Source organism: Sitophilus oryzae, unplaced genomic scaffold (genome assembly GCF_002938485.1).
Source record: "Sitophilus oryzae breed Bouriz unplaced genomic scaffold, Soryzae_2.0 scaffold_1801_pilon_pilon, whole genome shotgun sequence".
In the NCBI taxonomy this organism is placed as follows: domain Eukaryota; kingdom Metazoa; phylum Arthropoda; class Insecta; order Coleoptera; family Curculionidae; genus Sitophilus; species Sitophilus oryzae.
Genome location: NW_022146504.1, coordinates 3,814,389 through 3,828,361, shown reverse-complemented (window position 1 = coordinate 3,828,361; position 13,973 = coordinate 3,814,389). Strand labels below are relative to the sequence as shown.

At 31.4% G+C, this 13,973-nt stretch overlaps 1 protein-coding gene across 2 annotated transcripts in view; it reads right to left on the bottom strand.

Moving 5' to 3' along the window:
• Window positions 1-12,868, bottom strand: part of LOC115882953 — a 40,280-nt gene extending 27,412 nt beyond the window's left edge. For both annotated transcript variants that reach the window (XM_030901221.1, XM_030901222.1), the window contains exons 1-2: window positions 12,719-12,868; window positions 12,538-12,661 (exon numbers count right to left, since the gene is read on the bottom strand). In XM_030901221.1, coding sequence (XP_030757081.1) covers window positions 12,538-12,661; window positions 12,719-12,829 — 235 coding nt within the window. In that variant the 5' untranslated portion in view covers window positions 12,830-12,868. The remainder of the gene's footprint in view (window positions 1-12,537; window positions 12,662-12,718) is intronic.
• Window positions 12,869-13,973: the final 1,105 nt, after the last annotated feature.

Sequence of the window (13,973 nt, the reverse complement as noted above, 5' to 3'; positions counted from 1 at the left end):
TTTGGTACATCGTTTTTAATAATACTTGCAAGGAGTGTTTGTTGCCCATCATTGTATTTGCGCCATCTGCTGCGAAGCCAATAAGATTTTTTTTGAAGGGAATAAGATTTTTTTCAAAAAATGAAACAATGGTTCTATAAAGACCCTCACCTGTACCATCCTTTACTTCCAGCAATGCCAAAAATTCATCGTATGGTTTAAAATTATCTATAAGACTCCCACTCACCCTTACGACTAATGCTAAGTGTTTAATATTGGATTTATCAGTCGACTCGTCAACAAGCAAAGAAAACGAATTTGTTTTTAACCTTGTAAGTAGATTTTGAAAGCTCTCTTCACCAGTAACTTTCTGTATACAGGCTGTACATTTACTTCGTTTCAGCTGAACTTGCTTAGCTGCTTCAGAAAAATTAGCACATGTTTTTTGATCAAATCTGTTAAATGGTCAGCAGAAAAAAGAGCTACATTATGTTCTACTAGAAATGACGCTATTCTAATTTCTATTTCCTTGGTTTGTTTTTCCATCAAGGTATGTTTGTGAATAAAGTTTACTACCCACATTTGAGTTTTTGCAGACGAACATTTTTTTGTGTGGACTGTAGAAACCTCATGCTTCTTCACAGCAGCAGTACGTCCACATAGATCTTTTCCGCATGGTTTACAATAGAAGAAAGTTTGTCCTTTTTTGCTTTCCTTTAATCAAGGATACATGCTTGCCCAAGCTGAATTAAATTTATGTCGATAATGCATTTTTTTAGCTTTGGCTCCAACTTGCGTATCTTCATCTGAATCTGATGAGACGGTAGCTTCGATAGAGGGACTTCGGCTTCTGCTTCTGGATCGGCTTGTCGATGGGTCCATTTCGATTCTAAACAAAATTAAAATAAAAACCCATAAGAGACTAACAATAATATAAGTATAAGAAAATGTAATATATTTTTTTATTCAATATAAAAGGATAAATCTCTAAAGACTAAAAATTTTGCTATTTTGAGTGTTTTAGAAATAAAGCTTACTTACTTAATACTGAATTTAAATATTCCATTTCACTTTCAGTGAAGCCGAGTCTGGCTAGCATAATTTTATTTTGCACAACAGTTTTTGACGTTTTTTGTATTTTTAGCTAAAAAAAGTAATTTTTCCAGACATTTAGTTTTTAAATATCTTGGATTTTTAAAACATTTTTACGTAAAAGAATGTTTGTTTGTCGCTAGGAGTAAACATTTTCGAGAATTTTTTAGGTTTCTACTAATAAATAATATTGTTTCCATTTGAGTAACACTCTATTTTAGTTAATTACTAAAACGGAAGCAATATTATTTACCCCTATTATTGGTAAAAAACTTCATGAAAAGGTAATGTTCAAGAATAATAATATTTAATATGTACCTTTTCTGTTTCAAGTATTAATAATAATATTATTTATTATTAACATTATCATTGTATAAATAAATAGTCTTGTTATATGATAATAATTAATTCCGCCAAAACGTTCGCCCCACGTAGGCCCTGGTTCGCCATTACGTCAAGAAAAATATTTTCATGTATGGCAGGCAATGAAACAAATGACCGTGTGACATCAAACTATCGTGCAAAATAAAATTATAATTAAGTTCTGCAAACTTTGACAAGAACAGGTATTTATTTTTAACTTACCAGTTCGTTTATCACTCGTTCACAAATCACAATAATCACAGTTTTCAAACCAAAGTCGCAAATTTCAAAGTCAAATTTAAGTGATTGGTGATTGGTTTGGTTTTCAGTGACTTAAAACCATCTTAAAACAATGCAAATGACAATGACAATGACGTTTAAAACAATCGATTCAGTGTTACCAATACCAAAAATAAAAATGAAAATTACGTCAAGCGCGTTTGTAGTTTGTAGATTAAAAGTCTCCAGCATTTGTCTGTTGTTTCCAGTTTTTCATCAGAATTTTTTTGGATATTCCCAAAATCACCAGAATTTGGGCATTTCATTAAAGTTTTTCACCAAATCACCAGATGACCTAAATTTCACCAGATCTGGTGAAAAATCACCAGCTCTGGCAACACTGGCATCGACTGAATGAGGCTGACTGTCGCTCGCTTAATTCAGTTAAGCATCGCCCGGAGTGGGGCGATTTAAATTCGAGCGTGGGAAAAATTGGCGAGTGTCCAAGCTATATTATTCTGTAAGCTGTGCTTTATGCCGGGTCCAGACCAAGATGACAAAAAATAAACACGATTTTGAGACAAAAACAAGACAAACTTGTCACAAAAAATGGAAACTTCTGACAAGACAAACTTGAGACAAATTGTCCACACCGCAATGACAAAAGTACAAAAAAGTCAAAAGTTTAGTTATTGCGAATGAGTTTTATTAACCATGTGTGATTTCACTGGTCTCCTACTGTTGGCAGCACACGCCATCCACACTACGCCGACAACTTGTCGCAAAATATACGGACAAAACATAGACACTTTGATCTTTACCGACTCGAGACGGGACATTGAAAAGTCTCCAAATTTTGAAACAAAACAAAAAAGGAGACAAAAATGTCGCAGAAATGTATTGGATTTGTCACAACTTTGTCATGAAAAATGAATGTTTCTGTCTTGTCACTGTTTTGTCTGCTTGGTCTGAACCCGGCATTAAGTGTAAAAGGCACAATGATGAGAAAGAGCCAGGAGTTACGTTTTATAGAGAAATAAACAGTCCACTACACCTTTTTAGCGTTTTTTTATTGAATTCGATAATTATTTTTCTGATAATGTACTTGATATGTGCTATACGTCATAACGTCGATACTAGTTTTGTACTTTTTGTTAACATTTTAATACGTTTTTTCGTAATTAATTAGTATGATACCACCAGATACACCATAGGCGTAGTGAAAAGATTTATCAAAAATATAAATATCGCTTCAAGCGGCTATGTTAAGAAAAATATGTGCCACGGCACTGTTTGGAAGAATGGTCACAGTTTGGTCACAGGTTTGGTCTCGGGTGCTATTTGTCCTTGTATTCTTTAGTCATTGTACCCGTCGGAAAAGGAACGCGCGCGCACCGCTCGCTCTAGTATGCAAGCGGACGCGCGCGCGCGGCGCTCTGGCCCTAATTTATAAAGTAATAAGAAAGAATATCTTGTGTTACTTAAATATATACTTAAAAAAGTAATGACAGTCTGAAAAATATCCAAAACACAGAAATGATTCAAAAAATTTATACAGGGTGGCACATCTCATTCGCCTCGGTTGATTATACGAAAACGGAAAGATGTAGAAACAATTTTTTTATGGATATATGTAGAGAGGCAATGTGCATAATTTAAAATTATTTTCAAATATACAGGGTGTGTCAGAACTAAGATCCATAACAAAGTTATACATTTTATTATGGAACACCCGGTATTTTATTTCATTTTTGAATTTTTGGGCATAAAATAAGACATTTATTATGAGGGTTTAATATGTTTAAATGCTTTGATTTTTGATCTATTTAAAGATATTTAATTATGCATGCTATAATAAAACAGTTTGTCAACACCCTGTACATTACTCTTCAGAGTTAATTCTTGTGCTGACTTTGAAGCCAGAGAAATAAACATTTCTAAAAAAAATATTGCTTCCTTAAATGTATACAGTGGTATCAAAAATTGCTGGTCTGTTTTAAATATTTATTTTACAAATATACAGGTTATATTTATTTTATAAATATAACTTCATTATTTCAAATACAAATTATTAGTCCGTCGGATCAAGCGCGAAAAGCCTTCTAGTTTCGGAGCTAAAAAAACTGAGGTATAACCAAATGGGACCTTCTGAATTTGAAAGAGCATGTATTCTTACATTAAAATGGAAATTGACGACTCTCTCCATTGGTCGAGACCAAAGATATAGGTAAAAAACTGAAAAAAATGGAATTTTTTAATTTTTAGTTTGAAAAAATCATAACTTTTTTTGTAATGAAGCTAAAACAACATTTTTTTTTAGTTTTATTCCATATTTAATTTCCTTTCCTCTGGTATATACTTTGTTTAAGAAAAATTGTAAAATATATTAGAAAAACAGTAATATTTAAAAAAAAAACAACAAAGTGGTAAAAAAATTTTAAACTCACCTCGCCATAACTCTTTTATGCAAGGAGCTATTTAAATGGTTTTTTTTCAAAAACTGCGCAATTTAATGGGCTTCATTTTGTCTCGATTAACATGTGGTCTATTATTAAAAATAAAGACTGTAGCGGCTCCTAAACGTTGTGATGCGTGTCTCTGCGGCAGGGTACCGCGGTGGAATTTTCCACCCGATCGTGTCGCTGCAAGTCTCTGAATACGGGCTCTGCGGTCATTTTGCCATGATTTTGTTACAACATGCAGTTTGCAGTAAGGGTGAATCGCAAGTGTTGTCTTAAAATGCATAGTTTGTTCTTTATAATAATTGTTGAAATTTTGGTGGTGGTTTTTTAAAGTAGTTGGTGATGGATAGATAGACAATTATTATTAGTTTATTAAACCAATTTTTAAGTCATTTTTAATATAGCTTACTAACAGCAGCGGTAGGTACAGTTCGTCTGTTGGATCTGTGTCTATGAAAGGAATGCGGACAAAAAACATTTAAATAATCAGCAATATATTTTATACGTCGACTTGACGAGTACGTCACCGCAAGTCGCTCCGCCCACTCATTTTATTGGCTACTTGCAAATTTGTCGAATTTTTATTGATGGGACGCGTCGTCTAATTTTTTACGAAAAACATCGAGAGAATATCGTTTCCCCTCTCACGGATACCCCGTAGCCACAGAACGGACAGACGTACTGTAAGTGATTTTATTTAATTATGGTAGAGGTGCGATAAAGTTTACAAAAAAGAAGTTTTGTCAAACTGTTATATATTACTGAACAATTTGTTATTTTATTTTCTATAGAATAGGGCTATGGTTAGTGATATTTTTGCGATAAATAGTACCGTATGATCGAAAAAAAAACGGCGTCCAGTTGGCCGGGAAATGAGCATCAATGACATTTCCCATATAAATTTACATATAAAATGACAGCGATCTTCATTCCATCGCCATCGCTGACGCCGTTTTTTCTCGATCATACGGTATTATTTTGCCATTTTTTTCCTCATTGGTAGCATCATAGCGTTACTAATTAGTTTTATTTTTTAATATGCCATCGTAAAAATCTACTTTTCCAAATATCCATATTTTTTTGACGGATATTGAAAAAATACAACAGAACCTTATTGTACCTTTACATATTTCATAGTATTATTTAAAAGTATACAGTGGTGTCCGTAAAGTATGGAATATTACAAATAATTCCTAAACCAATTTTTTTACACAAAATCGCCCAAACATGTCGATTTTTTATTTTGTTGCGCATTTTTTCCAATAATTTTTTTTATACAAGGTGTCTCAAAAAATATATGACATCAAAGTATATTTTTTTAAATAGAAAGCTGGCTTGAGTAATGCATCATTTTAAAGGTCTTTTTATTCCCAAATTCAACCTTTGTATACCTTTGTATTTAAAATAAATATACTTTGATGTCATATTTTCAATTGAAATACCCTTTATAAATTGTTTTATTGGAAAAAATGTGCAACTAAAAATAATAATCGACGTCTCCGAGCGATTTTGTGTAAAAAAAATGGTTTAGGAATTATTTTCAATATCCCATACTTTACGAACACACTAGGTATATAATGCTTACTCCTAGGTTTGTATTGTAGATAAGTTTGTAAAAGAACCTGTTTCAAAAATGGAACGCAAAACATGTTTATTTTGTCTGGAAACTGAGACTATGCAAAATGTAATGGTAAAAAAACCAACTGTTTCTGGTTTTCAAACTATTTTAAAATGCGCAAACGAAAAAAATGACAATATCTCGAAAACAGTTTTGCAATTAAAAAATGATTTACTTGCCCACCCTACTAGATACCAATTTCATATTTCTTGCAGAAAATCGTTTTGCAGCAAAAATAACATAATGAATGCCAATAAGGAAACAAGCGAAGAATCTTCATGCAGTTTTCAAAGATCAAAAGATTAATTTAATATTAAGAAAAATTGTTTGATTTGTGGCAAATCAGGCACAATAAAGAAAAAACCTTTAATTTCCATTTGCACTGGTACAGGTAGCAGAACTAGGAAAAAAATATTCGATGCTGCTACGTTAAGAAAAGATGATGAAATGCAAGGCAGATTACAGTTCTATGAAGATTTATTTGCAGCTGATGCCAAATATCACAAAATCTGCTACTCAAAATATGTCAGCACAAGAAATATAAAATCTGTATTAAATAGACGAGCAAAGGTAACTGAAAAAAAATTATCTCAAGAAGAAAAAGATGTGTGAAAGTGACTCTTCAGAAAACACAAGTGAATTTTCAACATCTGGAAAAGGGAAATCGACCGGGGAAAATGATTTACTTGTTCTTCACAAAGCTGCTGCAATTTTAAAAAAGAATATTGCTGAACAAATAAAATATAATTCTAATAATAAATCATCATATGTCCATTCAAATAATATTAACGAAGAAAATTGCAGAAAGGAAATACCAGACTTATTATACACATTTATTTCTTGGGTTTTAAATGATTCCAGTTTTTCTGATGGCATTATAAAAGATTTTGATATCTGTTATTGCTACGAGTAACGCCATTTTAAACAATTTTTACAAAAGTTATCAAGCCGTAAGAAGTAAAAAACTTATCGATATGCTGCACTATTTTGGTTATGGTTGTTCTTATGACGAAATTAGAAAATTGTTAACATCTTTAGCAGGCCATGCTTTAGTAAAAGGAGATGACGGCATTTTTATTCCCCATGGAATTAATCCAGTAAATCCCAAAGAAAAAAAATACATACATGCTAGTATAGATAATTTTGACCAAAATGAAGATACACTAGATGGTAAAAATTCGACTCACAGCTTAGCAATGGTAATTTTCCAAAAGAAAAACGATACAGTTTTAGAACACAAATTGGATCGCCTTTCCAATCGGTCATTAACTAACCTCGACTCCTTTGATATTCATATATTCATGAGAGCAGAAATATTAGTGTCTATAAAAAACTAACAAAACGTCCTGAGCCCCCACGAGTTAGTGAAGAGACGACAAATGACTGCTTTGATAGGGAGGCTCCTAATGATTTATCCTCGGATACTCTATGGAAGATAATAAAATATATAAAAAATAGTCAAAATTTTGTAACCTGGCATGAATTTAATAACACTATTTCCGAGAATGAATTACCTGTATCAAACACTTACTACTTGCCTTTTATAAATGCTCCACCTACATCATTCGATACTATTTACACTGGACTTCTAAAATTAGTTAAAATTTAAAATAGCTACATCACTTAGGCAAAACCACATAATTGTTACGGCTGATATGGCAATCTACAGCAAAGCACAGGAAATATTATGGAATGAACCTACTGATCTACATGGCAAAGTTACTATGAATATGGGAGATATGCATTTTACAATGGCATTCATTGCAGCGATTAATAATATATTTGGCGAAGGAGGATTAACTCACATATTAATTGAGTCTGGAGTTTACGCTTAAGCCTCTTGTCGTCAAATGTTTCAAGGCAAACATTATTCCCGAGCAATAAGAGCCTTAATATTAGTATCAGATGCTTTAAGTCGACTCTTTTATAGACAACTAATTTCTTGGGCCGAAGAAGAGCGAGATACAACAATATTTAATAAAGAGATTTTAAGAAAATTGCATGTCTTAGAAGATACTATGATTAACCATCAACCTTTTAATGAAGAGATATTTCATGATATCTTAGATTCTACGAAAGATGCTTTAGAAGAACTTACAGTTGCATTTATTGACCAGAGATGTAAAAAATCGCCAACTTTTAAATTTTGGATAGAGTTTTTGGAAGCTGCAGATATTTTATTAAAATTTATAAGAGCAGAACGAAATGCTGACTTTAGGTTACATCTAACCGCAATAAAAGAATCATTACCATATCTTAAAGCGGGAGGCTGTAGTAACTATGCCAAATTTGTTCCAGTTTACTTATTAGACATGGCTCGTTTAAAGCATAATAATCCAGAAATTTAACTGATAAATTTCTGGATTAGAAGAAGGCAATTTGTTGTGCGAAGAACAGACAACAAAAAATTTAATTGCGTTGGTTCAGATATGGCACTTGAGCAAACAGTAAATAAAGACTGCAAAAGTTCAGGTGGTGTAATTGGTTTCACAAACAATGAAGGAACCTTGACGAGGTGGCTAATTACAAGACATTTAGTTGGAGAATATGCCAGCAAAGTAGAAAACCTTATTTTCCCAAAAAATAAATTGTACAGTTACGGGGCAGCAGAACGTGAACGGGATGAAAAGGATGTTAGGAAAATGATTTCAATAATTGAAAGTACCTGGATAAATCCCTTTGACAGCAGCATTACATCTAATGACCTAATTCATATTGCCACAGGAAAGATTGCTTCACGGGAGATTCACGCATCCTTAACTACATTTAAAGAAAAAGCAGAGATAAACAATCAAGCGTTTATCCAAGGACGGCTTACAACTCACGGGCAAGCAAGTTTCTGGAAAGCCGTGTCGCGTAATCCAATTATTAATGCCGATAACATTGGTTACAAGAAAACAGAGTCAAAAACTGTTATAAATCCAGAGTATATGTTTAGAAGAATTATAAGTGCTGCTCAATTTAAAGAACTTGATTTCAAAAATATGTTATCATTCGAATTAGCTCCTACTCCTGCTTCGTTATTTCATGAGGACGGCTCAATGAGGAAAACTGCAAAAAGTGAATTGGCAAAAAAATTAGAATCATTTAGTGATTTAATAACTGATCCGCCGCAAGAAATTATCGAATATTTTATAGATGGAATGGTAGTTTTACAAGAAATTAATCAAAAATCATTTAAAACATTTGACGAATTAGCTCAGGTTGTAACAAATAAGATCTTAAGCATATTTAAAAAGCACAATAACTGCCGTAGAATATCGATTATATTCGATAGATATGACGACAAAAATTCAGTTAAAGTATTTGAAAGGCAAAGAAGAGGACAGCACAATTTGGGGACTTATTGTATTATAGGATCCAGAACAGTTTCTAATTATAAGAATTTCTTGAGGTCAACAGCAAATAAAATGGCGTTAATTAAGTTCGTTTCTAATAAAATATGTGAAGCATGTCATTTGGTCCCAGAAGACAAAGAAATGTAATGGCAGGCGGTTTTGAAGATGCCGGTAAATGTTTTAAAGTAAGTTGGTGTAATGCGGTTGGTACATAATACGAGTAGATTTTTAAAAATTTGTGTTTTTTTAGATTTTAAACCATGAAGTTGCAGAGCAGAAAAATTTGTACAGCAACCATGAAGAAGCTGATACAAGGATTATTTTCCATATGGTATCTTCTAATAAAAATGGTAGACTAGTCGTCGATGATACTGACGTTTTAGTACTTTTAATTTATTATTATGCTACTCATGAAAATTTTAGTAATAGTGAAATATTCATGGAAACTGGTCATACAAATATGACAACTAACAAAAAACGATTTATTCCTATTCACGTCATTTCGAAAAACATTGGTAAATTGGCATGTGAAGGATTACCAAGTTTTCACAGCCTCACAGGATGTGATACGACAAGTTCACTATTTAAAATAGGGGGAAAACAGGCTTGGGAAATTTACTATAAAAATATGTTTGCTAAAATGGGTCCAGAAAAAGGAATACAATTTGCTAGAAAATTTGTAAGTTTTTTGTATAAAAACAAAAATGCAAACGATTTAAACGAAATTTGGTTAAACCTTACAAATCAGAGCAAAAAACCAGCTCAAGAATTGCCCCCTACAGAAGATAGTTTCAAACTACATGTCCTTAGGTAAAATAAAATTAAAATATATTGCTTTGTACGAATAAAAAATGTAATTTTAGGTCATATTATCAAACATTTATATGGGTCAATAGTCATCTTGGAGAAGCAGCCAAAAAAGATCCCTTGTTGTATGGATGGACTTTAAATGGGGACAATTTTATAGTTCCAAAAATGATGAATCAAGCTCCAGTTCCAGAAGATATACGGCAAATTATTTCTTTATTATGCAATGACAAAAGTTGCAACACCCAAAAATGTCAATGTAAAAAAGAAGGAGTATTTTGTAGCACACATTGCAAATGCAAAATAAATTGCAATAATGTTAGTCGAGAAGTTGCACAAAATCAAATTGAGGCTGATGATCCTGATGACGATGCATTTTTAGATGATCCCTTTTAATATTTTTGTTTCTTAATTTTTTTTATAAATAAATAAATGCCTTTATTGTCAAAATTCATCATCATATTGTCAAAATTCATCATTGTTTTACCATGTTTATACCATAATTAAACTTTTCTTTGTACAGAATATGAGTATAAGCATTTTTTGGAAAAAATAAGAATTTATAATAATTATTTACCCTAACATGGTGCAAATAACTAATGAAAAACTTGTATTTAAAACCGTGCCGCGGCTAGAAAATGTAAAATAAGTGGATCGCGATGGAAAAATTACGCCGCCGCGCGGGCGCTGTACCCCGCCGCAGAGACATCATAACGTTTAAGAGCCGCTACAGTCTTTATTTTTAATAATAGACCACATGTTAATCGAGACAAAATGAAGCCCATTAAATTGCGCAGTTTTTGAAAAAAAAACATTTAAATAGCTCTTTGCATAAAGGAGTTATGGCGAGGTGAGTTAAACATTTTTTTAGCACTTTGATGTTTTTTTTTAAATATTACTGTTTTTCTAATATATTTTAAAATTTTTCTTAAACAAAGTATATACCAGAGGAAAGGAAGTTAAATATGGAATAAAACTAAAAAAAAATTTTGTTTTAGCTTCATTACAAAAAAAGTTATGATTTTTTCAAACTAAAAATTAAAAAATTCCATTTTTCCAGTTTTTTGCCTATATTTTTGGTTTCGACCAATGGAGAGAGTCGTCAATTTCCATTTTATATGTAAGAATACATGCTTTTTCAAATTCTGAAAGTCCCATTTGGTTATACCTCGTTTTTTTTGTGCATCCTAGAGCGGGCTTTCCGACGGACTATATGTATTTTTTAAAACAAGTCGATGCAGATTTCTTTCAAACTATATTAGGGTTTCCTATACCTATCTGGCTCAGATTTTGAATAAAAAGCAATTTTTCAATTAAACGGCAATCAAGATGGCTGGTGTCGCCATGGCGATTTGCTAGTGACAGTTAGTAGCTATTTTCAAAATTGACATTAGTTTATGGACTTTATTTGAATTTATAATAGTTTACTTTTAATTAATAACAATAATAATTTAAATAATAATTAATTTACCTACAATAATTGTTTAATAAGCAAGTATTTATTATTTTATTAAGAAAAATAAAGTAGATTTATATTACGATGACTTGTAGATATACTGAATTTTCTATAAAAGAACCAATTAAGGCAAATTCATTTTCTTCACTTCCAACGATATGTTTCTGCCTAATAGTTTGTTCTTGGTTTGTTCATATACCACACTATCAGCTCTGCGAAATAGGAAAAGTAGTTGTTCAAAGGAACGCTTGTTAAGAAAATTCCTATTTGGATATCTTTGAGCATAAACCTTTATGGCCAACAAGCAATTGTCTTCACAAAATAAAATCACTAGTAACATATCCATTCCTTCCGCTAGCATATACTGCTTCATTTTTCTTGATAAAATAATAAATACTTACTTATTAACCTTATTGTTTGTAGGTAAATTAAATAAAAAATAACCTGTTATAAATTTAAATAAAGTCCATAAACTAATGTCGGTTTTGAAAATAGCTACTAATTGTCACTAGAAAATTGCCATGACGCCACCAGCCATCTTGATTACAATTTTATTGAAAAATCGTTTTTTATTCAAAATCTGAGCCAGATAGGTATAGGAAACCCTAATATAGTTTGAAAGAGCATTTAAATCTGCTTCGACTTATTTAAAAAAATACATAATGTTGCATTTGAAAAAATAAAGTTTTTATATGTAAAATAAACAATTAAAATAGACCAGCAATTTTTGATGCCCCTGGATACCTTTAAGGAAGCAATCAATATTTTTAGGAAAGTTTATTTCTCTAGCTTGAAAGTCAGCACAAGAATTAATTCTGTAAAGTAATGTACAGGGTGTTGACAAACTTTTTTATTATAGCATGCATATTTAAATATCTTTAAATATCTCAAAAACCAAAGCTTTTAAACATATTAAACCCTTATAATACATGCCTTATTTTATGTCCAAAAATCCAAAAATGAAATAAAATACCGGCTGTTTCATAAGAAAAAATATAACTTTGGTATGGTTCTTAGTTCTGACACACCCTGTACATTTCAAAATAATTTTAAATTATGCACATTGCCTTCCCACATATACCCATAAAATATTTTGTTTCTACATCTTTCCGTTTTCGTATAATTAACCGAGGCGAATGAGGTGCGCCAATATTCTCAAAAACATTCTACTGATTCCTAAACTTAAATTTCCAAACAACTCACCGACACTCTGAATTTTATTTGCTTTAATTTCTTCAGCTAGAGTATTGGTTTGAAGTTCATTTTTCTCAGTTGCCAACGTCCAGCCATATCTTTTACAAGCCGCATAAGCTTGAAGAAAATTTAACTAAAAAGCAATATAGGATTTAAAAAAAAATAGAATTATTAAGACATACCCTCATACCCTGACCACTGAAAATGCATAATCTTGGCCCAGAGCTAAAAAGTGTTCAGGTAATTTAAAAGATAAAACTGTAGTTACTGTAATAGCAAAAACGCAGAATATTTTCAACATTTTGATTACACTTTATGAATGATATTATTTATAGAGAACTCTTTATATACGGTGGTATAGAGATTAAACTGTAGAAAAATATTCGACTTAAGTACCTAACGTATTAAAGATACCTAATGTTTTTCTTGTAATTCTAAGTACACTTCAAACGAATGTAAATATAGTTTTAACAAACAATTTTGATGAGATGATTATTTTGTTTCTACAAATTTCTCAAAATTCTGTTTATAAAAAGTGGCTCGATCGAGAATCCGCAGAAACAACTTATTTCTTTGTCGGTCTTTACTTTTTTTTTACTTTGTCTTCTAATATAATGTTATTAGATCATTGTATTAGATACATAAAAAAATACAGTTTGACTTTTTGATTCAGAGTTTTGAAACCTTTACTTGGTGTCACAACTGTAAAATAAAATACGGTTACGGATTCCGTGGGTCCACTAATTTGGTTCCAGTAAATATTTACAAGATCTAAGCTATTTCCACTTGTGTTTAAGAGATGGTGCTTCAAACAATTTCCTGTATTAAAGATGAAACCTCAACCAGCAATACACGCGCACATCTAGAAAAATACTTCTCCGACAGATGTCGCCACACACACCTTGACAATCATTGTTGACATAAGCTTTGTTCGGGTTATGGAGCACAAAACAGATTGAAACAGAACGAAATCTTCTTGGTACGAACAAAACATTTTGGTACGCCATCTATGAGAACTACAAATTAAATTTAAAAAAAGAAATCTGCAATTAAATTTTAAAAAGAAATCTGCATTGCATTCAAAGCAATTTTGGCAGCGCCATCTATAGTATTATATTACACCTAATTAATTTAATATACCGTATGTTCGAAAAATAACGATTCCAAGTTAACTTAAAAATAACGATCGATAACATTTTCTTTGTAAAGTTATATGGTTAATGTCATCAACAGTCATTTCTAAGTTAACTTGAAGCCGTATTCTTCGATCATACAATATTTAAACTAGGATGATTTTATACCAGATAATTTGTTTCAAGTAAAGTTAAATAAACATCTTATACAATATATTTTTGAAAAAATATGTTGTAAAAGATGTTTGATTTAATATACTTGCCAAACAAATATCTAGTCTATAATCGTTAAACAATACACATGCGGTAAAA